The sequence below is a fragment of the Rhinatrema bivittatum genome, chromosome 12 (assembly GCF_901001135.1).
Source record: "Rhinatrema bivittatum chromosome 12, aRhiBiv1.1, whole genome shotgun sequence".
NCBI classification, from domain to species: domain Eukaryota; kingdom Metazoa; phylum Chordata; class Amphibia; order Gymnophiona; family Rhinatrematidae; genus Rhinatrema; species Rhinatrema bivittatum.
In genome coordinates this window covers 51,546,673-51,573,930 of record NC_042626.1, presented here as the reverse complement: position 1 = coordinate 51,573,930, position 27,258 = coordinate 51,546,673, and the positions used below count along the sequence as shown (strand labels likewise).

The 27,258-nt window shown below is 47.7% G+C and overlaps 1 protein-coding gene across 8 annotated transcripts in view; it reads left to right on the top strand.

Moving 5' to 3' along the window:
- Window positions 1-27,258, top strand: part of EZH1 (enhancer of zeste 1 polycomb repressive complex 2 subunit) — a 144,260-nt gene that overhangs the window by 66,558 nt on the left and 50,444 nt on the right. For all 8 annotated transcript variants that reach the window (XM_029572568.1, XM_029572570.1, XM_029572572.1 and 5 more), the window contains 3 exons: window positions 6,703-6,798; window positions 7,104-7,206; window positions 8,742-8,905. In XM_029572568.1, the coding sequence (XP_029428428.1) occupies window positions 6,703-6,798; window positions 7,104-7,206; window positions 8,742-8,905 (363 nt within the window). The remainder of the gene's footprint in view (window positions 1-6,702; window positions 6,799-7,103; window positions 7,207-8,741; window positions 8,906-27,258) is intronic.

Sequence of the window (27,258 nt, the reverse complement as noted above, 5' to 3'; positions counted from 1 at the left end):
CCCTAGGAGGACCCTGATTTGGAGGGGGCAGATCAGGTCTTGGCTGGGATGTGGGGTCCTCCGATGGCCTTCCAGTATCACAAGTCAATAAAGAAGCTGATGGAAGCAGAATGGAGAACTGATTCTGGATTAAATGTGGGAAGGGCCATGGCGAAACTTTATCCATTGCCTGAACAGGGATTGGAACGTTTTGCACTCCCTAAGGTCGATGCTGTGGTTTCGGCGGTTACTAAGAGGACAACTATCCCTGTGGTAGGCTCTGTGGCGTTGAAGGACATTCAGGATCGTAAGTTGGAAGTGCACCTCAAGAGGAATTTTGAGGTCTTGGCTCTGGGTTTGCATGCTGCTGTCTGTACTAGTTTTATGCAACGTGCTTGTCTCCGCTGGGTGCAGCAGATGCAAGAAAGCCTGCTTAGCTTGGGTGAGGAGGCAGACAGGGCTGAGAGAGTTGAAGCGGCGGTGGCCTATAGAGTAGATGCTCTGTATGATTTGTTCGTACCTCATCTCGGATTATGGCATCTGTGGTTTTCGCCAGAAGATTGCTCTGGCTATGTAACTGGGCGGCAGACGTCTCCTTCAAGGCGCAGCTAGGCTCACTGCCTTTCAAGGGTCGACTCTTATTTGATGAGGACCTCAAGCAGTTGATGTAGTCTCTTGGGGATAATAAGGCTTATCCTCCGGTAACCTAAGGACCTAACAGCAAGAAGCTTTTTTAGGTACGTTCCTGTTTTTGGGTAGATGGAAGGACTCATCCGGCAAGAGCTGTGGCTGGGCCTCAAAGGCAATTTCCCCTTTGGGGACAGTCCTGGAGTCAATCCTTTTGGGGTGCCTGAAGGCCATTCCGAGGCGCCGCAGGGGGTGGGGGAGTGCATCCGGGCTCAAGTCCTCGCAATGAGGCAAAGCTGATCCACTCCTTCATTCCTGTTATAGGAGTTGCCTGTCGCGGTTTTATGAGGAGTGGGCCAGCATGGTAGAGGATGGCTACGCTTTAGAATTTGCTTGTCTCATCCGTGATTTCTTTCTACCTTCCCTGTCCGGCTCCTTGAACAAACAAGTAGCGGTTTGAGAGACGCTGGACTGACTGTGATGCCTGGGGGCAGTGAATCTGGCTCCCCGTGAAGAGGTTCGCAGGGGAAGATATTCCATTTACTTTGTGGTCCCTAAGAAGGAAGGGACTTTCTGCCCAATTTTAGATCTAAAGAAAGTAAATGCAGCACTAAAGGCTTCGCGTTTTCAGATGGAAACCTTAAGGTCGGTGATTGCAGTGGTCCGCAAAGGGGAATTTATGGCATCTCTGGATCTCACAGAGGCCTATCTGCGCATCCCCATTCACCAAGCCTTGCAGCGTTTCCTGCAATTCACGATTCTGGGGCAAAATTTTCAGATTCAGGCCCTTTTTTTCGGATTGGCCAGGGCACCACGCATCTTCACCAAGGTGGTGATGGTGGTGGCAGTGGCATTCCGGAAGGAAGGGATTTTGGTGCATCTGTATCTGGACAACTGGCTTATCAGGGCGAAGTCAGAGGTTCTTTGTCACCATTTGGTTCAAAGGTGGTCAGAGATAACAAGGTGTATAAGTTACCGGAGGATAGACCCAAGACCTCTAGGGGTTTTCAACCTTGTTTGCTCACGCTTTCGGAACCAAAGATGGTTCCACCAGAGCAGCTTTCCAAGGGCTGGCCAGTGACAGACTTCGGGGAGGTCTCAGCCTTGGTCTCAGTCCTTTTGTAACTGCAGGACCAGCCGAGATGGACCAGGACAGGGTCAGAGCGGGCAAAAATCATTGAAATGAGGCATGGCGGGTCCACTCCTTGACTCTTCCCTTCGAACCTCCGACTTTCGTTCTTGATTAATGAAAACATTCTTGGCAAATGCTTTTGCTTTGGTTCGTCTTGCGCCGGTCCAAGAATTTCACCTTTAGCGGCACAATACGAATGCCCCCGGCCGTCCCTCTTAATCATGGCCCCAGTTCCGAAAACCAACAAAATAGAACCAGAGGGGGACGACGGATGCCAGTCATTCCAGCTGGGGGGCAGTTTGCCAATCTTAGGCTGCCCAAGGCCAATGGATGCAGCAGAAGCGCAATGGTCCATCAGTCGTCTCGAGACCAGGGCAGTCCACTTGGCCCTGCAGAAGTTCTTGCCTCTGGTTCATCATCGGTCGGTGAGAGTGCTCTCCGACAACGCAATGATGGTAGCATATATCAACCGGCAGGGAGGCACAAAGAGCCGCCCCGTAGCGGTGGAGGCGGCAAGCTCATGGCCTGGGCAGAAACTAATCTGCTCAGGATAGCGGCTTCACACATTGCCGGGGTGGGTAGACAACGTACAGGCGGATTTTCTGAGCCGTCAGAGATTGGATCCCTGAGAATGGGAGCTGTCTGAGGCGTTCGCATTGATATCTCATCGCTGGGGGATTCCCCGTTTGGATCTACTAGCGACTCGAGGGACAAGGCGCTGCACTTCTTCAGTCGCAGAAGACAGCACGGAGCGGAAGGTGTGGACACTCTTGTCCTCCCATGGCCTCGCGACATTCTGCTCTACGCATTCCCTCCTTGGCCTCTGGTAGGCAAGGTCTTGAAGGATAGATGGGCCGCTCCGTCTGGGTCATCTTCCGAATCTCCTGCAGCAGGGTCCAGTATTTTTCGACCAGGTAGATTGCTTTTGTCTAGCGGCTTGGCTTATGAGAGGCGGCAGTTGAGAAAGAAGGGGTATCTGGATTCGGTGATTTCCACTCTTTTACGGGCTCACAAAACTTCCACCTCTTACATATGTCCGAGTCTGGAAGTTTTTTGACTCTTGGTGTAGTAGGTTGAATGTTTCCCCTAGGCGGGCCTTGATAGTCCACATTCTAGCCTTCTTGCAAGAGGGTTTGGCAAAAGGGCTAGCTTTCAGTTCTCTCCGAGTTCAAGTGGTAGCGTTAGCGGCTCATCCGGATGTGGTTCATTTCCTTCGGGGTGCTAAGCATTTGCATCCACCACGTCCAGCTGTTTGTCTATCCTGGAGTTTGAATTTGGTCCTTAGGACGTTAACTTCCTTTTGAACCGCTCAGGTGCGTCACTCGGAAGGACCTTACGCTCAAAACGGTGTTTTTGGTAGCTATCTGCTCGGCTCGGAGAATTTTGGAAATTCAGGCCCTATCTTGTCGTGAACCTTTTCTTCAGTTTTCAGACTTTGGCGTTTTTCTTAGAACTATGCCGTCCTTTCTGCCTAAGGTTGTATCAGCTTTTCAAGTGAACCAGTCCGTTGAGTTGCAGTGGATGGGCCTGCGTTCCCGGATTTGGATCAGAATTCTCCACATGCTTGTGAATTTGAAGCATTTGGATGTCAGGCGGGCGCTGATGCGTTACTTGGAGATCACTAATGGTTTTCGTCTGTCGGATCACCTTTTTGTCTTGTGGAGCGGTCCCAGGAAAGGGCATAAAGCTTCTAAGGCTACTATTGCCCGGTGGTTGAAGGATGCTATTGCTTCAGCATACATATGTCACGGGCGAGCAGTTCTTGAGGCTCATTCGCTCCATTCTCAGGCGGCATCCTGGGCAGAAAGTTGATTTCCCCTCAGGAGATCTGTAGGGTGGCAACCTGGAAATCTTTGCATACCTTTGCTCGGCATTAATGTTTGGATGTTCGGGCTCCCAACTCTGAGAGTTTTGGCAGCGGTGTGCTTCGAGCGGGGCTTTCTAAGTCCCACCCCATGTAAGGCGGCTTGGGTACATCACAGCAGTCTGGGCTGATCCAGGTACGTACAGGGAAAGGAAAATTGGTTCCTACCTGCTAATTTTCGTTCCTGTAGTACCACGGATCAGCCCAGATGGCTGTCCAGTTTTTTGATTCTGCTCAACAGATTTTTTTTCCTGTCATACTATAGCAGGATGAAGAGTTCACATTTTGTACATAGTTGAGTCTCCTAAATTTGGTTTAACCATTTAAATTTTTGGATTCCTGTTACCACTTTAATTCTGCTTTGATATTGTTTATACTGAAGGGGCTGCAGGTAGCGTATCCTACTTACAGGGGTGTCCTTCAAGTTTTTCTCTGTCTCCATCTGCTGGAAGGGAGGTATAACCCAGTAGTCTGGGCTGATCCATGGTACTATAGGAACGAAAATTAGCAGGTAAACCAATTTTTCTTTCATACAACCCAGTCAAGCTGGGTTAAAACATCAATCCTGTTTGGGAGGCAGTTTTGAATAGCTCACTTTGGCTTTTTAGTCTCTTTTGGAAAATTTTCCACTTTTTTCAAATTTCTCATTTTTTTTTTCACTGCATTCAACATTGGGTCCCTCTCTGTCCTCCCTGTAGTATTCCTAGTAAGGGTTTTCGACATTTCTTGGTACGTTTCCTTTTGTGGTTGATTTCCTGCAGTGGTGGTGCATCGGTGCCCTCCAGCCATCGACACTTGCCCAACGTCGCCCGTTGCCATTGATTTTGATCTTGCTTCCCATTTTTGTCCCGTCATGGTCACGTCTGGTTTTAAGTGATACCCTCTGTGGCTGAGAACAATGTCCATCACAGACCCCCATGATGAATGTATCTTCTGCCTGGGGGTATCGCATGGTATCTGGGGTTGCCGCAAATGAGCCCAGATGATCCTAAAATGACGTTGTCTTCATCTTTGTAAGATGGAGTGCTTCTTCGGGTCGAAGAAGACCAAGCCATCGGCATCAGTGACATCTGCATTGAAGGACCACGGAGCCGCACCAATGGAGACTGAGCCCTCGACATTAGCAGTACCGTCGAATCCTTTGGTGCTATCGGCTGATAGGGATGTCGTAGATCGGCCATCATCAGGCTCCTCCAGGCCGAGGACGTCTGGTTCTTCGTCATCTGTCTCAGCACTGGGGAAAGGCCGTGCCGAGCAGCGAAGGAAGCCAAAGAAGCATCAGAATCTGTCTCGATGCATGGGGATGTGCCAGCTAATACTACGAAGCCCCTGAAGCGACCCTGCAGCAAAAAGTGCAGCCTCCCTTGGTGCCGTGGAGTGCAGCACACACGAGGACCGCGCGACCTGCATTCCCTGTACATACCCAGATCAGTCACGGGTTTTGCCTCCCTTCCAGCAGAGGGAGACAGCGAAAGTTTTACTGACACTGTCACTTAAGCTGGTGTGCCACCTGTAGTCCCTCAGTATTTATCTGTCTCCAGCAGATGGAAGGTGGTACAAATCCTGCAGCCTGAGGAGAAAAAAAAGATTTTAGAAGTAAGTGTTAGGTTTAGGATTCCTATTAGCCCTCCCTGAAGGTCAGTAGGTCCTGGTGGGGCCATCCTTTCAGGTGGAGGAGCAGGAGGGGATGGAAACCCCTGGGTCTGTCCAGATCCTTCACTCGCTGAGGAGGGAGATAACTGGTGGGACTAGTTCCCTCTCCTCCCTCCTCAGGTGGACAGCCGGAACCTGCAGCTGCCAAGTATAAAGTTTAAAAAGAAAAGAAAGGGCCTCTGTTTTGTTTCTTTCTCTGCTTGTGTTGTGCCGGTCGGGTGTTTTGGGTTTTTGCAGTGTTCTGTGGGGACGTTGGGCACGCATGAAATCAGTTGCTAGCGGCGAGGTTGGCTCGGGGGAATGTTTGTTTAAAAAAAGAAAAAAGGCTTCTGAGGTTTTTGCTGCCATGCTGCGTATCTCTCCCTTGCCAGCCCTTGCTTCTGCTGCATCTCCAGGGGGGGAGGGGTGGCAGCTTGAGTGCATGGGGACCTTGGACAGGCAGTGATCCTCCGCGGGTAGTGTGGGGGAAGCCGAGCAGTCCGATAATGTCTTCCCGATTTTGGTAGGAATGGCGGCCATTGTGTTTACCTTTGCCGCCGCGACTTACGGGATGCTGTCCTGCCCCCACCTGATCGAAGGCCCTCAGAGCCCTGGGGTACCCAGGATCCTCTGTTGGGAAGGAGGAGGAAGACCTCTGGAGCAGGATCCAGAAGAATCAGGGGATTTTCCCCCAGATTTTGTTTTGCTTATGCACAAAGCTTTTTTGTCCTCTGTCAGGGATACATGTACTCACTGCCTTCTTTTTTTTTTTTTAAGTCTTTATTAAATAATAAGCAGTGATATACAGCGACAATGTACTCGCATTGTGTATATTAAAAATTATACTGTTCTGCTTGATGTGGGGGAGGAAGACAGCCTGCCCATCCACATCTCCTGAAGGGACAATATGCAGCTGCCACTACTGTGACAATCTCCTGCTGGTTGCAGGAGTGGCTGGAGAAGACTTTTCTTCTGTCCTGGCAACTGAGAACATGTCTCCTGGGCATGCCATCTGGGGTCAGTTTGTTCATGTACACATATTATTGCTCGCTCAGGCTTTCTCATACTCTCTCACTCTTCGTTTCAAACAGGTAAATGCTCATTTTGGTTTTCTCACACACAAACTGTGTCAGACTTGCAACCTGAGACTCTTCTCCAGTTACTGTGTTGACTCCCTTTCAGCGTTTGAGCCATATACTAGAGATATAAGTTCATAGGCCACTCAACTCTCCACAGCAGTTGGTTTAGCCAGATCTCTGTGAACCTTGATCAAGTTGCCATAGAGATAGCTGCTAAGCAGGGATACATGCTTCTGCTGGGCTCATATAGAAGATTCATAGAAATATTCCATAGACTAGGAGGTGAAGTGATGAGTGAGCAAAACACATGCTTAAAGATTTCAGATCAATGTCACAGATGCAATAAATAAACTGTGCTTATGGTTTTGTTAATTGCTCTATTCTGTCAGCTGGAGATAGCCACCCAAACTTTGGAGCTGATCTGCAATTTCCAAAAGGGCTTCCACAGGGGAAAGAGAAGACGCCTCCTTGCAACCAAAGTGGAGGTGAGAAAAGAGGGCCAGAGAAAAGAGAGAGGACCAGGCTGAAAAGCATTTCTCTCCTCTCATTTAGAGTTGTTTTTGTTTTCCCAGTGTGGACGGTTCAGAAATTGTTCTTTTTAACTGTCATCTGATCAAATCCAGGGCTACTGCATGGTCCTGTTTTGTATTTTTTTTTTTTTAACACATGTTTCTACTGCATAAGTATGCACACTCTTAGTACTACCCTGGGAGATTGCACTTTGAGAAGGCAATGGGCATTATTGGTGTGCATAATGTTTTATTTGATTCTTCATTTGCTTTTCTTTCAGGCAGCAGAAATGTTTTGAAGAGCCATTTCCCAAATGACATGATCTTCAAAGCAATTTCTTCCCTCTTTCCTGATAGTGGCTTCCCAGAAGAGTTGAAAGAAAGGTATAGATCTGGAAGTTACTTTAAAGGGTTTGTCTGTTGGGATATATGTTGCTATATGTTAGGCAGGGTTGCTGTTTCTCCATGATATCCCGCGTTCCTGAACATACCCCGATCAGTCCAGAAAAGTGGGTTGGGTATCCCTACCAGCAGGTGGAGTCAGAGAACAATTAGAACTTTGGGCACTGCTACATAACTGCAGTCCCTCAGTACTTCTCTGACTCCATCGGGTGGTACAGATGCACACCTGCAGTCTTTAGTTATATTTTTTATTTAGTTAGTTTGAATTTAATTTTTTGATTTAAGATCGCTTCCTGAGGTGTTAGGCGCTTTCGTGGGCCATCCCTCAGTAGAAGGCGGGCGTCCGGGGAATTGGATATTCCTGTCAGGATTTCGCCTGCCACAGTTTGGTGTCTGACAACCAGGTACTCCTGGCTACTCACCAAAGTTCTAATTGTTCTCTGACTCCACCTGCTGGTAGGGATACACAACCCACTTTGCTGGACTGATCTGTGGTATTACAGGAACAAAAACTAGCAGGTAAGAACCAATTTTCATTTAGAAGACTGAAGAGGGATCCCATGTGGATTAGGGCATGTGGGGCATGCTTATTATTTTCAAAGTTCCAGAAACTTTGACATAAGTTTTCCGTGCCGGGTTCCATCCGATTAGGTCACCCATGTATGAGGACTAACACCCTGCAGTCCTAGAAGAACAGTCAGTGACAGTCTGGTGTCGGATTCGGACTTATTATATAACTGTCCCTTACAAACCTTGGGCCTCATTTACTAAGCATTTTTCCCATAGTCACAGAATGGGAGAAAAGCCTTAGTAAATCATGCCCTTTATTAGGGTTTAGTTCACATAATTGGTTTGGATGTCACTAATTTTATTTATTTATGCAGGTTGGCGGGTGGAAGAGGAATTAAATTCAGACGACATGGGCCCTGACTTTTACGGTCTGGGGTACTAATACGCAGACATAAGTGAAAAAACACAGGACTGCTTCTAAGGCCAAGTCCATAAGCAAAACACATCAGCACTGTCTTAATTTTCAAGAAGGCTCATCACCCAGTAAAAATGATGCTAGCAGTACATTTTTTTAAGGGTTATCATAAGGCTTGGGAATAACTTCACAAAGCAGCAATTGCTACCTTTGAGAGAAACATGGAGGTAGCCTCCACAGCATGGCAAATACTACCATAAGAAGCTTGTTGAGCACGCTGGATGCTCCATTTGGTCTTTTTCTGCCATCATTACTGTTACTATGTTGTGTAAATCACTGGATATATGATCATTTTTCATACTGTGGAGAGGCTATATATTTTTTTTAATGCAGGCTACCATTTTTTTTTTTACTTGGGCAATGTCTAGCGAACGAAGTACTGTGATTTCTATCCCTGATAATATCCCTAATTAGTAATATAATTTTTTTTTTATCTGTTTGAAGATTTTCTGTTTACAAATTTTTATCACAACATATCTGACAATTGTTTTCTTGCACAATCTGTTGTAGCATGATCTTCTTATTTTGGCAGATACAGAGAGCTGACTGAAGCATCTGACTCTAATATACTGCCCTTGCAGTGCACTCCAAACATTGATGGACCATGCGCAAAATCTGTGCAGCGAGAACAGTCTCTGCATTCCTTCCACACGCTCTTCTGCCGGCGCTGCTTTAAATACGACTGCTTCTTGCACCGTATGTTATAAAATCTAAACTATTTCTCAAGTTTCTGTAACAGTGATACACTGGAATGTATCTTGAAGCAGTGAATTTGAATGGATGACTTCTTGAGGGCTCTTCTGAATCTTTTTTTTCTTTATGAACCTGTTGTCCTCTTCCACACTGTCATCTCCTGACCCCTTTGTCTGCATACTTTCCCAAAATCCTTGGTCCCGGGAGTTCAGATTGTCAGGTTGTATATAATGTACCTCCTTGTATAGTTTGCTCATTACCCTGGGGGTGATTTCCCTAGGCCATTTACCCAGGGGGGAAAAGGGTGTTAGAAAACTGCCCACTCCTTATTCAGCTAAATGTAGCCACCTTGTTCCAGTTTTAGGTGCTTTAGGAAGGGGTGTGTTTTGGTCGGGAAAGAAAATGCACACGGATTTTATTTCAAATCTACACAAGTGCATGCAGAAAAAAAGCATGTGCAAATGGCTTCAGATGCTTTGTCCCTGGGATGGAAAGGTCACAGGTAAAAATTACCTGTGAACTTGGCAGCAATGTGGGCAGCTTGAGAAGTGTCCACCTCCACTCCCACAATGTTTTTAATCAGACTTAGGCCTGATTGACAAACTGAAGAGTAGTAAATCACCTGGACCGGATGGTATACACCCCAGAGTTCCCTGTACGTACCAGGATCAGTCCAGGACACCTGGGTTGTGACTCTGCACCAGTAGATGGAGACAGACTAAAACTTGTGGGCGGAGCCATATATGCCCCTGTGCCAGTCACAGCCCCTCAGTCTTACTCTGTCTCCAGTAGATGGTGCAGGTTTGGTCACAGCCCTGGTTCCCTGGGATTTTTAGTGGTCAGGGTTAATTGGTTTCGTTTTTTAAAAACAAGGAACTTTTTTGAAGTTAAGGTACACCCCTACTTGGACGATTGGCTGATTCGAGCCAAATCAGAGACCCAGTGCCGGCAGGCAGTCAACAGGGTTCTCGCCCTCTTGCAATCCCTGGGATGGGTGGTGAACCTCAGTAAGAGTCACCTAGTTCCCACTCAGTCTCTGGAGTACCTGGGGGCCCTGTTCGATACCAGGAAGGGCAAAGTGTTCCTGTCTATGGACAGGGTTCGCCAGCTTCAGGGTCAGGTACGTCGATTGTTGTCTCTTCGGCTACCACTGGTCTCCGATTATCTGACGGTTTTGGGTTCTGTGGCTTCAACTCTAGCATTGGTCCCTTGGGCTTTTGCTCATCTGCGTCCTTTGCAATCAGCGTTGCTTTCCCGTTGGAAGCCGGTGTCGGAGGAGTTTCATCTGCCCCTCCTAGTGCCCAACTGGACGGTGGTAACCATGGATGCCAGTCTCTTCGGCTGGGGAGCAGTCTGCCTGGGCAGGTCAGTACAGGGCAGGTGGCCCTCGACCCAGACTCAGTGGTCCATCAATCGTCTGGAGACCCGGGCGGTGCGTCTGGCCCTACAGTCCTTTCTGCCGCTGCTACGGGGAAAGGCGGTTCGAGTGTTGTCAGACAATGCCACCACCGTATCCTACATCAATCGTCAGGGGGGAACGAGAGTCCTCTTGTGGCAAAAGAGGCGCAGCTCTTGCTAGCTTGGGCAGAGCGCAATCTCAGCGACCTAGCAGCGTCCCACATTGCTGGAGTCGACAACGTTCAGGCGGATTTTCTCAGCCGTCATCATCTGGATCCCGGAGAGTGGGAACTGGCGCCGGAGGCTTTTCATCTCATCTGCCAAAAGTGGGGAACGCCTCATATGGACCTCCTGTCTACCTGGCAGAATGCCAAGGCGCCCAGGTTTTACAGCCGTCGGAGAGAGAGAGGGGCCGAAGGCGTCGATGCGTTGGTCCTTTCTTGGCCGACGAATGTCTTGCTATACGTGTTCCCTCCTTGGCCGATGATCGGCAAGATTCTTCGGCGCATCGAATTGCATCCGGCGAGTGTAATCCTGGTAGCGCCAGAATGGCCGCGGCGACCGTGGTTCGCAGACCTCATCCAGTTGTCGATAGCGTCTCCCCTTCGCCTCCAGGGGTTTCTGGGCCTCCTCCGTCAAGGCCCCGTTTGTTCGGCGGATGTGGATCACTTCTGTCTCGCGGCATGGCTTTTGAAAGGCAGCGCTTGAAGAGGAAAGGTTATTCGGATGCGGTAGTCGCTACGTTGTTGCGGGCCAGAAAGCAGTCTACCTCTATGGCTTATGTTCGCGTCTGGGTAGTCTTCGATAATGGTGCGCGGAGCGCAATGTGGATCCTACCGCGGCTCCTGTATCCGATATGTTATCTTTTCTTCTGGCCGGCTTGGCTAAAGGCCTATCGTACAGTACCCTGAGGGTCCAGGTGGCGGCTCTTGGGTGTCTGAAGGGCAAGGGGCACACGGGCTCCTTGGCTCTGCATCCCGATGTGGCGCGTTTTCTCAGGGGGGCTAAACATCTTCGTCCTCCACTACGCCATCCCTGTCCGTCCTGGATTCTTAATTGGGTACTCTCCGCGTTGTGCTCGTCTCCTTTTGAGCCCATTAAACGGGCAACTCTCAAGGATCTTACGTTAAAGGTGGTTTTCCTTGTCGCGATTACGTCAGCGCGACGTGTCTCGGAGTTACAGGCGTTGTCCTGTAGGGAACCGTTTTTACGGATATCTGACTCTGGAGTCTCCTTACGGACGGTGCCTTCTTTCTTGCCCAAGGTGGTTTCGGCGTTCCACCTTAATCAGCTGGTTGAGCTTCCAGCTTTTCCCATCCAGGATGAGTCACTGCCACAGAGACATGAGTTGCGGAGGTTGGATGTCCGGAGGGCGATCCTTCGCTATCTGGAGGTCACCAATCCGTTCAGATTGACGGATCATCTTTTTGTTTTGTTCTCAGGTCCAAAGCGTGGGGGTGCGGCTTCCCGGACTACTATCGCACGATGGCTCAAGGAGGCCATTGGTTCGGCGTACATAGTTCGAGGAAAGTCTGTGCCGAAGGGTCTCCGGGCACATTCCACCCGCTCTCACGCTGCTTCCTGGGCAGAGTCTGCTCAAGTATCGTCCCAAGAGATTTGTAGGGCGACTACTTGGAAATCGTTACATACTTTTACACGACACTACCGGCTGGATGTTCAGGATCCCAGTGCCGGGGGTTTTGGAGAGAGGGTACTCCGTGCGGGACTCTCAGCTTCCCACCCTCGGTAAGTTGGCTCTGGTACATCCCAGGTGTCCTGGACTGATCCTGGTACGTACAGGGAAAGGAAAATTAGTTTCTTACCTGATAATCTTTGTTCCTGTAGTACCAAGGATCAGTCCAGGATCCCGCCCAAGCTGCTCTGAAGAACCGGAGAGTCCGCTCGTTGTGTTGTTCGGTTGCTGTTCTGTTTTCTCGTTTTGAGGGGGATAGGTTCTGTAGTTAGTTTTCCTGTCCTATGCTACTTTGACATTACGTAAGACTGAGGGGCTGTGACTGGCACAGGGGCATATATGGCTCCGCCCACAAGTTTTAGTCTGTCTCCATCTACTGGTGCGGAGTCACAACCCAGGTGTCCTGGACTGATCCTTGGTACTACAGGAACGAAAATTATCAGGTAAGAAACTAATTTTCCTTTCTGAAGGAACTAAAAAATGAAATTTCAGACCTATTAGTAAAAATTTGTAACTTATCATTAAAATCATCCATTGTACCTGAAGACTGGAGGATAGCAAATGTAACCCCAATATTTAAAAAGGGCTCCAGGGGCGATCCAGCAAACTACAGACCGGTTAGCCTGACTTCAGTGCCAGGAAAAATAGTGGAAAGTGTTCTAAACATAAAAATCACAGAACATATAGAAAGACATGGTTTAATGGAACAAAGTCAGCATGGCTTTACCCAGGGCAAGTCTTGCCTCACAAATCTGCTTCACTTTTTTGAAGGAGTTAATAAACATGTGGATAAAGGTGAACCGGTAGATATAGTATACTTGGATTTTCAGAAGGCGTTTGACAAAGTTCCTCATGAGAGGCTTCTAGGAAAAGTAAAAAGTCATGGGATAGGTGGCGATGTCCTTTCGTGGATTGCAAACTGGCTAAAAGACAGAAAACAGAGAGTAGGATTAAATGGGCAATTTTCTCAGTGAAAGGGAGTGGACAGTGGAGTGCCTCAGGGATCTGTATTGGGACCCTTACTGTTCAATATATTTATAAATGATCTGGAAAGAAATACGACGAGTGAGATAATCAAATTTGCAGATGACACAAAATTGTTCAGAGTAGTTAAATCACAAGCAGATTGTGATAAATTGCAGGAAGACCTTGTGAGACTGGAAAATTGGGCATCCAAATGGGGGATGAAATTTAATGTGGATAAGTGCAAGGTGATGCATATAGGGAAAAATAACCCATGCTATAATTACACAATGTTGGGTTCCATATTAGGTGCTACAACCCAAGAAAGAGATCTAGGTGTCATAGTGGATAACACATTGAAATCGTCGGTGCAGTGTGCTGCGGCAGTCAAAAAAGCAAACAGAATGTTGGGAATTATTAGAAAAGGAATGATGAATAAAACGGAAAATGTCATAATGCCTCTGTATCGCTCCATGGTGAGACCGCACCTTGAATACTGTGTACAATTCTGGTTGCCGCATCTCAAAAAAGATATAATTGCGACGGAGAAGGTACAGAGAAGGGCTACCAAAATAAGGGGAATGGAACAACTCCCCTATGAGGAAAGACTAAAGAGGTTAGGACTTTTCAGCTTGGAGAAGAGACGACTGAGGGGGGGATATGATAGAGGTGTTTAAAATCATGAGAGGTCTAGAACGGTAGATGTGAATCAGTTATTTACTCTTTCGGATAGTAGAAAGACTAGGGGGCACTCCATGAAGTTAGCATGGGGCACATTTAAAACTAATCGGAGAAAGTTCTTTTTTACTCAACGCACAATTAAACTCTGGAATTTGTTGCCAGAGAATGTGGTTAGTGCAGTTAGTATAACTGTGTTTAAAAAAGGATTGGATAAGTTCTTTGAGGAGAAGTCCATTACCTGCTATTAAGTTCACTTAGAGAATAGCCACTGCCATTAGCAATGGTAACATGGAATAGACTTAGTTTTTGGGTACTTGCCAGGTTCTTATGGCCTGGATTGGCCACTGTTGGAAACAGGATGCTGGGCTTGATGGACCCTTGGTCTGACCCAGTATGGCATTTTCTTATGTTCTTATGTTCTTATGTACAATCTCATTCTTGATGAAACTTTACTAATAAAAGACTTCAGTTCCTGTTCATACCCCAGATCAGTCCAGACAAGTGGGTTTTGCATCTCTACCAGCAGATGGAGGCAGAGAATAAAATCTTTTCAGGCACTGCTACTTAACTGAGAGTGTCACCTACGGTCCCTCAGTATTCTCTGTCTCCAGCAGATGGTAGACGTGCTAAACCTGCAGTGTGGAGTTTCAGATTTAAAAAAAAAGAAAAGAAAAGATTTAAGGAGAATATTGCTCCCCAAGATGTTAGGTTCCTTTGTGGGCCATTCCTCGGGTAGAGCAGGGCGAGCGGGGTATTGGATATCCCTGTTCTGAATTGGCCCTCATCTCCAGAGGGAGGGAAAGCCAGGGGTCCTAGTTCTCTCACTCTCTCTGTGCCCTTCTCACCCTCAGCCAGCAGAAGCAGGGAATTATTCTTTTTGTTTTCTTGCCTTGTTTGTTGTTTTGGAATATTGTCGCTTTAAGTCAGAAGTTGGGTGACAGGGGCTGCTTGTGAACCGGGAGGCCAGACGCGTGGGGAAGCAGGAGGACTGCCAATTTGGTGCTGGAGCTGGCGGGACCGTCAGAGGTTTGACGCCGGTTGGAGCTTGTCCGGGCTTGCGGTGCACTGTGTTGACTCTGATCGTGGCAGGGACCTATTTTGGCTGCACAGGAGACGGGCATTGCTGCTGATTGTGGTAGCATGGTGCCTCCCACTGAGCGCAGGAAGTTGTTTGGGCTGTGGTGGAAAGCGGTCGTGGCTGAATGCAACCTTCTTATGCCTTGACTGCACCTCTGGAGGTGAAGGGAACTCTGTGGGACTCACTCAAGGTGCTTGCTGCACCTGATCCTCCGGTCCTGCGCAGGAGGCCCTGGGTGAGTCTGAGAAGGCTCCGGCCATTTTGTCTGCACTTGGCAGAAGGCAGTTTGCTGCAAAGGAGCCAGGGGACTCCCCTTCTTCACTTTCTCCAGTGGAGCATAGCCCTGTGGGAGAGCAGGGCAAGGCAGAGGTAGGTTGAGGAGGAGGATCTGGATAGGGAATTCAGGGCTGCAGAGCATTTCTTGGCAGAATTTGCCTTCCTTCTCCATAAAGCATCTTTGGCACAGAAGGAAGCAGGATCTAAGTGTCCTGCATCCCAGAAGTGTCAGGATTCAGCCAAAAGGCCTGTGGTCTCTGGACAATCAAGTTCAATCTTCTGTCTTCTGGGGCTGGGACGTCCCATAGGTGACAGAGGATACCTCGGATGATGCTGAAGGTGCAGACTATCTTCAGGGTGATCTGGGGGAAGATCAGACAAGGATCTAGTGGTTGCAGAGACAGATACTAAGCCTGAGGAGGAAATCCCTATAGCTGAGGGAGATGATCTGAGGGTGGTGAGGTGGTTCCATAGGGAGGAGCTGCGGCTGTTGATTCCCCAGGTAGAAGAACTGGGGATTAAAGTCACTCAGAAGGATTCTAATAACTAGGGTGTGGACCCTGTTCTGGATGGACTGCGTGGGCCTCCTAAGGCTTTTCCTTTACAGAAGAAGGTAAAGAAGTTGATAGATTGAGAGTGGGAGTCTCCTGAAGCGGGCTTAAAGGTACCAGAGCTATCACTAAATTGTACCCTTTACTGAAACAAATGTTCAAGCTTTGAAAATTGCTAAAGGTAGATGCAGCGGTGTCAGCCGTGACCAAGAAGATGACCATTTCGATGGCTAGGTCGGCCGCGTTGAAGGATATCCAGGATCGGAAGTTGAAGATTCTTTTGAACAGTCTGAAGTCTCAGGATTAAGCCTTTGGGCGGTGGTCTGTGGGAGCTTGATGCAGCAAGCTTGTTTGTGCTGGGAGCAAGGTTGCAGGAACAGACAGCTGTGATGGATTCTAGAGAGGTTGCCTGGTTGGAAGTGGGTGTAGCCTATGTGTGGTGGATGCCCTATATGACATGTTACAGATATCTGCTAGGAATATGGTTTCCGCAGTAGTACGGCGAAGACTCCTCTGGTTGCAAAAACTGATCTGCTGATGTCTGGTCGAAAGGGCAGCTGTGTAACCTCCCTTTTAAAAGAAAGCTTTGTTTGGAGAGGATCTGGAACAGCGGAATTGAAAGGAAACATGTTGCCTGAGAATAAGAAGTCCAGTAAAAGGTTTTCCATCGTGCTCGTGTTTTTGAGAGAGAAGATTTTGTTCCAAGAGAGGCTCTACATCTACATGGTAGAAGCAAGGCTCAGGGAGACGACAGACCTTTTTGAGGGGTGCAGAGATCCGCCTGTGATGGCTCCAGCCAGGGGGTTGAAGGAGGTAAGACCAGCCAATGAAGGCAGACTGTTCTGCTCCTTGGGGAGGTCGTCGGGGGAAGATTATCCCAATTTTACGAGGAGTGGGCCAGGATCACGACAGACCAGTGGGGCCTAGATGTGATAAGAGACAGCTACACTTTAGAATTTTCTCCCCCAATCAGAGAGGCCTTTGTGGTCTCCCGCGGCGCTTCCTGCATCAAAAGAGAGGTGGTGCGGGACTCATCGTAAAGGCTGCAACGCCTGCACACCATTGTTCCCATTCCACCTCTGGAGCAGGGATTAGGAAGGTACGCCATGTATTTCGTGATTCAGAAGAAGGAGGGAACCTTTCGGCCCATTCTCAATTTGCAGAAGGTCAATACAGCTCTGCAGATGCTGAGATTCTGTATGGAGGTGCTGCAGACGGTGATTGCAGTGGTTTGCAAGGGAGAGATTTTGGCGTCCTTGGATTTGACGGAAGCTTATCTCCATATTCCCATATGGCCCGACTATCAGAGGTTCCTACAGTTCATGGTGCTAAGAGAGCATTTTCAGTTTCAGGCACTTCCCTTTGGACATTCACGAAGGTGATGGTGGTAGTGGTGGCGGCCCTCAGGAGGGAAGGGATTCTGGTCTTTTTCTGCCATCATTTCTATGTTTTTCTGTGGACGACTGGCTCATCCAGGTGAAGTTAGTTAATGTTGTCAATCAGTATGGCAGGTCATGGAGTTTCTGCAGTCATTGGGCTCTAGCGAAAAGTCATCTAGAGCCCTCCCAGTCGAAGTATTTGGAGGCTTGATTCGATACCTGCATAGGCAAGATTTTCCTTTCCTTAGAGCGGGTGCTCAAGTTGCAGGCTCAGGTGTTTCGACTTCTGTGTCTTCCGGTTCCCAGAGTCTGGGACTATTTGCAGGTCCTGGGTTCCATGGCATCTATGCTGAAGTTGGTTCTTTAGGCATTTGCTTACTTGCATCCCCTCCAGAGGGCGCTTTTGTCCCATTGGAGTCCAATCTCGGAGGATTTTCAGCTTCCTTTGCCACTTCAGGGATTCTCTAGGTCCAGTCTCTTGTGATGGCTGGTGCGGCCAAATTTGGAGAAAGGAGTGGATCTGGATGTGCCAATCCGTGGTGTTGACCACGGCTGCCAGCCTCAGAGGTTGGCGGGGCGGGGGGGGGGGGGGGGGGGGCGGTCTATCAAGGAAAAATGACACAAGGTCTTTGATTGCCAGTGGAAATGGCCTGGTCGATCAACCGATTGGAAACCAGGGCAGTTTGTAGGGTGTTTCTCACTTTTTTCCCCTCAGATTCAGGGCCAGACGGTTTGAGTGTTCTCAGACAATGCGACAACCGTGGCTTATATCAATCGGTAGGGTGAGATGAGTCTTCTCGGGGTTCAAGAGGCCCAGGAATTATTCATCTGGGTAGAGAAACATCTGGTGGAACTAGCGGGATCTCACATGGTTGGAGTGGAAAGTATGCAGGCGGACTATCTCAGTAGACAGCAGCTGGATCCAGGGGAGTGGGAGTTATGGGCGGACACCTTTGCCCTTATCCAGGCCAAGTGGGGTGGGCCACACCTGGACCTCATGGCAGTTTGAGAGAATGCCAAGGCAGATTGTTTGTTTGGTTTTTTTTCAGCCGATGGAAGGAAGTCTGCTCCGAAGGCATCAATGCTCTGGCCAGTGAAACTACTGCAATATGTATTTCCCCTGTGGCCTCTCATAGGACAAGTGTTGCATCGCATCGATCAGCATCCAGGAAGGGTGATTTTGGTGGTACCAGAGTGGCCGCATTGACCGTGGGTTGGCGATCTAGTTCAGCTAGTGTTAGGCGGTCCCATCTGCTTCGCTTACCAGCACGGAATGTTGCAGCAAGGGCTCATCTTTTTGAAACAGGTGGATCACTTTTGTCTAGCGGCTTGCCTATTGAAAGGCAACGTTTTCGCTTCAAGATACTTGGATTGTGACGTTTCTTCAGACTAGAAGGCCTTCCACTTCTTTGGCTTATTTCCGGGTGTGGAGAGTTTTTGAGTTGTGGTGTGGAATGCTGATTTGAGCCATTGCAGGTGGATGTTTCTCAGGGCTTGGCCTTTTTGCAGAGTGGTTTCGTGAAGGGGCTGGGTTATAATTCTCTCAGGGTGCAGGTGGCAGCCTTAAGTTGTTTTTGAGGTAAGCTGCAAGGGAGACCGTTGGCATTTCATCTTGGCATGGTGTGTTTTTTTGAAAGGGGCAAAACACTTGTGCCTGCCAGTCCAGAGGATGTATCTGGGACCATAATCTAGTTCTTAGGGCTCTTTGTGGCCCTCCCGTTGAACCTCTGGGAAGAGCATCTTTGAAGGATCTCATCCTGAAGACAGTTTTCATATTAACCAAACAGTGGAGCTTCCGGCCTTTCTGTACTTAACGTCCGATATGCCACATGCAAAAGAGTTTCACTTATTGGATGTTAGGCAGACTCTATGGAGACATCTTTAAGGTAATGAATACCTTTCGGAGGTGATCATCTATTCGTTCTGTTCAGTGGAGCAAAGAAGGTATGTAAGGTCTCCAAGAGCACGATTGCTCGATGGTTGAAGGAAGAGATTAGGTTTGGCTTACCTTTGCAAGGGTTGATCAATTCTGGATGGGTTGCATGCGTGTTATACTAGGGTGCAGGTAACCTCCTGAACAGAGTGTCCGCTGGTATTGCTGCAGGAGATTTGTCAAGCAGCGACATGGTCTTCATTATACACCTTTACAAAATGTTACTGTCTGGATATTTGTGCGCCAGAAGAGGCAGTTTTTGGGGAGAGTGTGTTATGCACAGGTCTTTTGGGAGCCTGCCCAGTGTAGAGGGGCTTAGGTATATCCCACTTGTCTGGACTGATCTGGGGTATGAACAAGAAAGGAAACTAGGTTCTTACCTGCTAATTTTCATTCCTAGAATACCATAGATCAGTCCAGATTCCCATCCCCTTATTGTTACGAAAGACCTTTCACTATCTGGATACTGCTGGTGATGCATAATTTGAATGAGTGATGCAAAATTTGAACAAGATTGTACATAGGTTAAGCTATTTTGAGATTGGAAGTTTTTTCGTTACCCTAAATTGAGGGTTTAGTTTTGTTGGGGGTTCCAACTTATTCCTTAGCTCACTCTAGAGGGAGAAATCCTTGGAGTTTGGGAAAGTAGTCGTCTTGACTTGGATACAGGTCAGTACTGAGGGACTGTAGGTGGCACCCTTGGTTAAATAGCAGTGCCTGAAAAGTTTTTATTCTGGGCCTCCAGCTGCTAGTAGGGATGCAGAACCCACTTGTCTGAACTGATCTGTGGTATTCCAGGACCGAAAATTAGCAGGTAAGAACCAATCTTCCTGTATTGAAGTTTTAAGGGGAAAAAAAACAAACTTTATCCACCACCAAATATTATTACACCCTTGACACTAGCTACCTGCCCTACCTATACAATTGCACTATTGTATGTTTCATTTACTATGACTCCCTATTCCATTCCTTCTACTGCCCTAAATGACCAATTTAATCTCTCTGTATCGCTAATCATGTCTATATACACATTCCTGTTTTCCTATGTAGATTGTAAACTGTTCATTATTGTGATAAGAATTTAACTGTAAATCAGATTGCAATCTGCTTTAAGACTAGTTTTGGTACAGGTGGAATATCGAATCTTTATAAAGAAATAAATAGTGTAATCTGTTTTTACACTTGCTATTTAACTTTTGCTCTGGTTAAGTAAAGAGGCCATGTTATCGACCTTTTCAGTTAGTCAAATATATATAGTAAGATCCAGCATCCTAATCCAGTAAGTAATATACTAAGATTTATCTGCTCAAGCATTTCCTCTCATTTGGGTCAGTGGCAAAAAATCCTTAAAGAAAAAAAAAATTGGTCTCCTTTTTCTTTCCTGCCTCGAAGTTATAATTTTTGAGAACAGCTTTCATCCTTTCTCAGAAGACAAGCAAAGATGATAGTCCTCACACATGGGTGACATCATCGGATGGAGCCTCAGTCCTGAACTTTGACCTCAAAGATTCTAGAACTTTCAAACATGCCCTACTGAGCATATGCAGCTATAGTCATCACTCTGCCCCCTAGGCAGAGCCCCTCAGTTCAGTGTTGCCAACCTTGCTTATTTACCGCTAGTTAGGGCTCGTATTTTTAACGATTTGTTTTTTTTTAATGGGTAGCTTATTATTGGGCTATTTTTGTTCCAAGTTGCATTTTTTTGAGTGGGATTTGTGCCCTGTTGTTCCTATCACCTCTGATTGGCTGACGTGCCAGTGGTGCAGCCTCGGGTGGGCCATGGCCCACCCACTTTGGACTCAGGCTTACCCAACCAGGGCTGTCCGTTGGAGTAATGCTGTCGTGGGATCCTATCCCTGTGACGGCGAAGAAGTCTGACCTCACTGAAGCAAGGCTGCTACAGGAGGTCATCTCTGTGGCGGCGAAGTCAGGACCCGCCGAAGCAAGGCCGCCATGGGAGCTCATCGCATGGGGGCAAAAAGGAAGTTAGGCCCTGCCAAAACAAGGCTGCTACGGGAGCTCATCCCGTGGTGGCAAAAAGGAAGTCATGCCCCGCCAAAGCAATTTGGAAAAGTCTGACAAGGGGAAAGGGGGGGGGGGGGGGGGGGCGGGGTGGAAGAGACCGGGACCAATTGATTAGAAAGATAAAAGATCAGACAGTAAAGGTAATTTAAAAAAAAAAAATTTTTTTTAGATTTTAGCTATTGGAATATGTCATCTTTGTAATTTGCACTTTCTTCAATATTCCACTGTTCAGAGTCTGGTTTCTCAAGCTTTTTATTTCGAGTTTGTCTGCAAGTTTCTGTTTCTAATTTGTAGTCCCTTATTTTTATATTAGGTAAGGGTTGGTCTCTGTTTTACCTGTGTGTGACTGAGGTGCAGTATTTCTAACATGCAGTTTCTCTGTAGAAATTTGTAGCAGTCCAGCTTGTTTTATTACCCCAGTAGGTGGTGTATTAAAGTCCTAGGGCCTGGTTTAGTATTTGCATTGCAGCTTTTTCATAAGGTTGATTTTTGAGTCCTGAGAGTCAGTGCTGAGACTGTATGGTACGGCAAAGTTCTAGACGTCTCTCTTTTTTGAAGGAATTTGTGTTACTTCACAAAATGTTTAGCAGTAGCGGGATGTTTTTTGCTGAGTTGACACCAGAGTTTAAATTTTTTTTTTCATGTTTGTTGTAATATGAATTGTCCTAGCTCTGCTGTATACCTGTTCTGATGATTAATGCTATTTTATTGTAGTTATGATGATTTCTAGCTTTCTGCAAAGAGGATTTGTGAAATTTGATTTTTACTTTATTACATGATTGGATCTGTTATTTTTCTTTGCTTTTTACATGATATAATTGTGCATTTATAAATTGCAATAAATATAAAATAATTTAATATATATTAATAAGGCATTTGTTTTGGGCTTGTATCGAGCTTGTTTTTCGGCAAAGTGCGCTTGTTCTTTCATAAATACCTGGCAATACTGCCTCAGTCTTTTTTTTTCTGCGGAGCCGTGTGGTCGCGGGAGCCACGTGTTTCACGGTAGCCATGTGTTTCATGGTATTTAGCTTTGCGCTCTCCTCATGGTTTTTGTAAGTGATTTTTTTCTAGAGCTGCAGCTGTTTTTTTCTTTCCTTTCCCTTATGGTAGTTTTATTTTCTTTTCCTTTTTCCTTTTCTTCCCATTGCCTGCCAGCTGCATGTCGACTCCTAGTCAGACCCCTGGCAGAGTCTATTACTAACCCTTATTAAATAAATACTGCACCTGCAGTTTAGTATCTTTGTCCTTTCTCAGTCTTTGTACCTTTATCAGCTGCTGGCAGGACTGACTGAAAGCAGGCCTTGGATGATCTGTGTAGGCCGCTGAGCCTGGGGACTCGCATGAGTTCTACCCGGGCAGGAGTACCATGTTTCACCGATCGAACAGCATTGATTGAGGTTCGGAAGGTGAAGAGATCAGAGACCACACCGTTCCTGTGGGAGGGGGAGAGCTCATCCTCCCCACATTCAAAGGAAATAGTCTCCTTGGGCAGGAGCCCTGGACAACATAGCCTCTCCTCCTGCTTGCCTGTGATGGAAGTGCAGTCTCCTTGAGAGAGAAGGTGAGCAGGAGCCTGGGCAAGCAGCTTGCTACCGCACCTTTGGTGCCATGCCCAGTGACAGTTGCCTATGCATATCTGTGACTAGTGCATCGATGATCTGACACTTTGATGTCAGGATCGTGTCGGGGATCAGGGCTTCCATTGAGCGCTATGGTCACCCTGGATGCCATCGAAGTGCTGCGGAGCCCTCGATGCCATCAGTGTGTGTGACTGCTCTCGATGCTGTAAGGGCCTTCTGTATCTCAAAGCACTGGAGTCATCGAGCGCCTTGAGCATCGATGTGGCAGAGTAGCAGCACTGACCTCTAGTGACGGGAACCTGGACTGCATTCGAGTGCCATGATCGCCATCAATGTCATCGACACCCTCAATCCCATCAAGGTGCATGAGTGGCCACCCTCGATGCCATTGAGGTACATGGTCTTTTTGCCATGGCTGCCCTCAATGCCTTCGATGTGTGTGGCCTCGATGTCATAGTGGTGCAGAGCTGCTTTGATACCATCGACGTCCTCAATACCATCAAGGTGTTTGACCATCATGGAGGCCATTGGGCGTGTTGTTCATCGATGCCATTCATCGCCACTCTCATTGAGGTCAAGCACAATTAACAGGGCACTGGGCTCATCATTGAGCACCCTGGTTGTCCTCAAGGCCAATGACTGCTGGGGTTCTTGAGAGCCCTCAAATGCCACCGAAGCCCTCTGGCAACAGGGGTTTCTGCTTTGGTCGGATCGAGCGCCGAGGTTGCCATCCACTCAAGGCCCCCTTGGACGCCAAGGCATCCAGGCACAGTGGTGCGGTGCCCTCCAGGCTCCTTGCGGTGTCCTGATGGGGCACCAAGAGGCATCTTGCTGTTCTATCATTGGCCTACGACTATCGGGCACCGTGGATATGGACGATCTCAGGGGCCTGAGCCACTGGACTCAGGGGGCATCAGAGGCCCTGCCTGGATTCGTGCACCATTGGTGCTAATGAGCTCTAGCGAGGCTATCGTCAGTCATGGCCATTGGTTAGGGACGCCATCGAGCTTGCAGCATCGATGCCCAAGGACAGATAGGTGAGCCGAGGAAAGTAGTCAGTGGCACTGGCAGTCATCTGTTCCTTTGGGCACCGATGAGACATGTCGGGGTCGTGTTGGGGTTGTAGAGCCTCTGCCTGCACATGCCCCTGGCATCCTTGGTTGTCGCCAGTCTGGAGGGGGGTGACACCAGAGAATGCCACCTACCACCATGCCATAATCAGAGCCCCAGTGATACTGGGGATGCTGTCATCACACTGTTCCTATTAAATGTTCTACATGTTTTATTGGAGGTGATTTTTAATGTTTATGTATATGGTTACATTGAATGTAAATTTTAATTGTTTTAATTGTAAACTGCTCTGGGCAGATCTGGAATCTGTTGTGCGATATATAAAATGAGAAGTAAAATAAATAAATTCACTCCATTTTGGAGTTAATGTGACAGTGGACCGCAGTGTGTGTGGTCTGGTATGGTGTAAGGTATGTGCTCCAAGCGCCTCGGGGGATGGCAGGCGGCATTCTCCCTGTCTGTACAGTACTCTGGGTTCTATCATCCTCCTCGTCAGTTCTGCACCACAAAGTGCTGGGGAGAACTGGCGAGGAAGGCGTCATTATTGCTTTTTGGCAGTGCGCAGCCAATGACTCTTAGGTGGTTCTCTGAACTTGCTGTGCCGTGGGATTCTACTCACAAGCATGGCGAGTGGGTTCGTAGGTGGGCTGCCATCCGTAGGATGGGGGGATACTGTATAAGTTCTAGTCAGCATGCTTTTACATGGAGGGCTCTGTTCTTCCAGTTGCCCTCTACTGTGTATGTGTGTTGTGTCTGTTTCCCTCATGGTGAGCACAACAGGTTATGTACCCCAGCCACAGGACTGACCAAGGACTGCATTCCTTCTCGAACTCTTAGGGGAATAGATACCAGGAGGGTAGTGTCGTGAGTCTTCTCTTTCCTCAGAAGAGGAATATCTTTCGACCCCCCCCCCCCCCCCCCCGCCCCGGATCACAAATCCTCTTTGTGGAGAAGCCCCTGGGGCTCCGTCCCTTGCAGGTTATTGCTGAACTGGAGCCTCAATTCTTTGAATCTGTGCCTCTCCTTGTAGGCTAGGACTGGTGGACAGCAGGGATGGTCATTGGACTGTTTTTTCTAGGGTCCCTCCATTGATTTCTGTGGTGGCCTATCCCCCTCTGAGGGTAGGCTGCCAGTGGCAGATTGGTTGCTTCTGAACCTCGGCGATCAGTAATTGTAACTCGAGAGTTAAAAGGTTTTCGGGATCCGATTCCCATTGCTTTCCTGTCCCTTCAGGAAGGGAATATTAGACTGGGTTCCAGGGCAACCCTAATCGATTCTCATCTGGATTCCCAGTTGTCCACTCCTACAAGAGGTGTCCCTCATTCTCCATCCTCTGGAGAAAGGATGTCTCTGCTTCTCACTGTTGGTCATGCTCTGTTCCTCGTGGGCTCTGAGAGCCAGTCGAGTGGTAGCACTCTCCTTAGGTCATCTTAAGGCACAGCAGGTCTATTTCACAAGGGAGCCATTCCAAGGTAGCTCCCTGGTGAAGATTAGGGGTTTCTCCCATCCAGGACTCACCTAGAGCTCAATGGGCATTTTTAATAAGGACCACTATTGCCAGTCATTCTCACCTCCAGGGGCCCTACCTCAGTGAGGAGGGTTCTAATCCATCTAATGGGCATGTTTGCCTTTCAATCTATTGCCATATCCATGGCTGAAGGAGTTGGGGGACAAGGGACGCCGCAACAGAGGTGCTGCTCTTTGGTTTCAGTGACTTGCAAGCTATACTTCCCCCCATTTTAGAAATAACCCTGTCTGAGGAGAGGGGAGTCCTGGTTCATGCAATGAGTGTTCCATTTACTAGACCGCGTGCTTCCTTGGGGGAAGTATATGTAATCGTGGCTGAAGTATTAATACCTAAGTCAAGTTTGTGGCAATCTGTTCGAGATTACACTGACCCTGTCCTAGTACCCTTAGGGTTTTGAGGCCGGTGAAGAAATCCTGTTTGACAGGGATCTGCACTTACGGCACCCCGGCTTCCTGTCTCTTGGTGGAGTGTTTCTGGATTTCTTCCCTAGGGGATTCGCTCTCTGTTTCAGCTTTTCCAAGCAGGCTGAGGGCTCTATCTCGGTGGGTAGCTCCATTCTGGAATGGGGCAGTGAGTTATTCGCTTGGGGTTGAGGTTGAGATATACAATCTAGCAACTTGTTCTTACCTCTGCAGTCCATAGGGTCTGCCTCCTTATGTTCTTCGCTCCTTCTGACTTCCAGTTGGAATGTCGAGGGGAGTGGAGGAAAAGCTGGGCATTCATGGTATATCTTTCCCTGCAGGTATGCACTAAGATATGTACCACGTTTTCCTATATTTTTGCCAGGTTCTGGCCAGTACTTACCTAGCTTTACTCACTTGTCCAAAGTGCCTTCTTGGTCACCTGAACTATCCTATAGATAGGATGGATAGCCCTGCCCTTGACAGTGTGCAGTGTGGATGAGCTTCAAGCCTAACATCTCCCTGCTCGGAGTTTTGGGCTAGTGATCCCATTCAGGGATTGCCTTTCATCCCCTGAAACTCTTGATGCTGTCCTGCATGGTCAGCTATGTCTGGTACTTTGGCATGTAGGGTCTGTCACAGACTTTGCCATTGTTGCTGATTATTCTTCCAAGCATTGCTTGGGTTTTTCTGTCCATTGTGCCTATCGGCCAAACATGGACACACTTCTGTGGATGCATTCTGTCCTTTGGATGCCAGTTTATTTCTGGGGAGTTCTCAGTTCCCAGTTGGATTTTCGGTTGTCTTGTAACACCGAAGGAAGTGACTTCGTCCAAGAGTCCTTCTCTTGTTTACATCTGTAAACTTTTTCCTACATCCAGGAGGTTCTAGACCTACTGTATTGTCAGGGTTTCCTGATCTGAAACCCTGCTTGAAATGTTTTCCGTATGTTTCTTGCTGGCACTCGCATCACTCTTCTAACTTAGGCGCCCCTGCTAAGAATGGTATGTTTTCATCTGTCGATTCTATGGCTTTCTCTTTGTAGAACCCAACTCTTTTTCCCACCTAGACCCCTTTGTGGGTCGGCAGTGCTTTCAGCACGGTGCGGTTTCCCACTTTGTCCTGCTCGGACAGCCTATAGCTTGGAAATTACTTGTGTGAGGACTACCATCCTGCTTGACCTTGAAGAAAGCAAGTTGCTTATGAAACCCACCTGCCTCCCAATGGAGTTGGTTTCTCCATGTATGAGCTATATCATGGACTGAGGAGCTCTGCCTAGGGGGCCAGGGTAATAACTACAGTTGCACATGCTCAATAGGGCATGTTTAAACGTTCTAGGAATCTTTGAGATAAAAGTTCTGGACCGGGGCTTCATCCAATGATGTCATCCCTATGTGAGGACTAACATCCTGTGGTCCTTGGAGAACACCTATTACAGGTAAGCAACTCTGCTATATGAATGCAACGAAGTATCAGAAAGCCAGCAATGACAAACTGGATTTTATATAAATCCTAAAATAATGTTGGCATTATGTCAGTGGTGATTACTGTATGATTATTCGTATCCAAGGAGATAAATGAAAGTAAGGAGACTTATTCCTTTAAACATAGTGCTATGATCTCATGATCAAGTTAGTCAAGGGATAAAGACAGGTTTTTTGGTTTTGATTTTTTTAATAGGTTTGTCACAGTTCTGGAGATGGAATTAGGGGAAGGCCTGGCTGAATAACTAGGTCTTGGCTCTTTTCCTGAAGATGAGTGAGATGGGAAGTCTTTTGGTATAGGAATAGCGATAT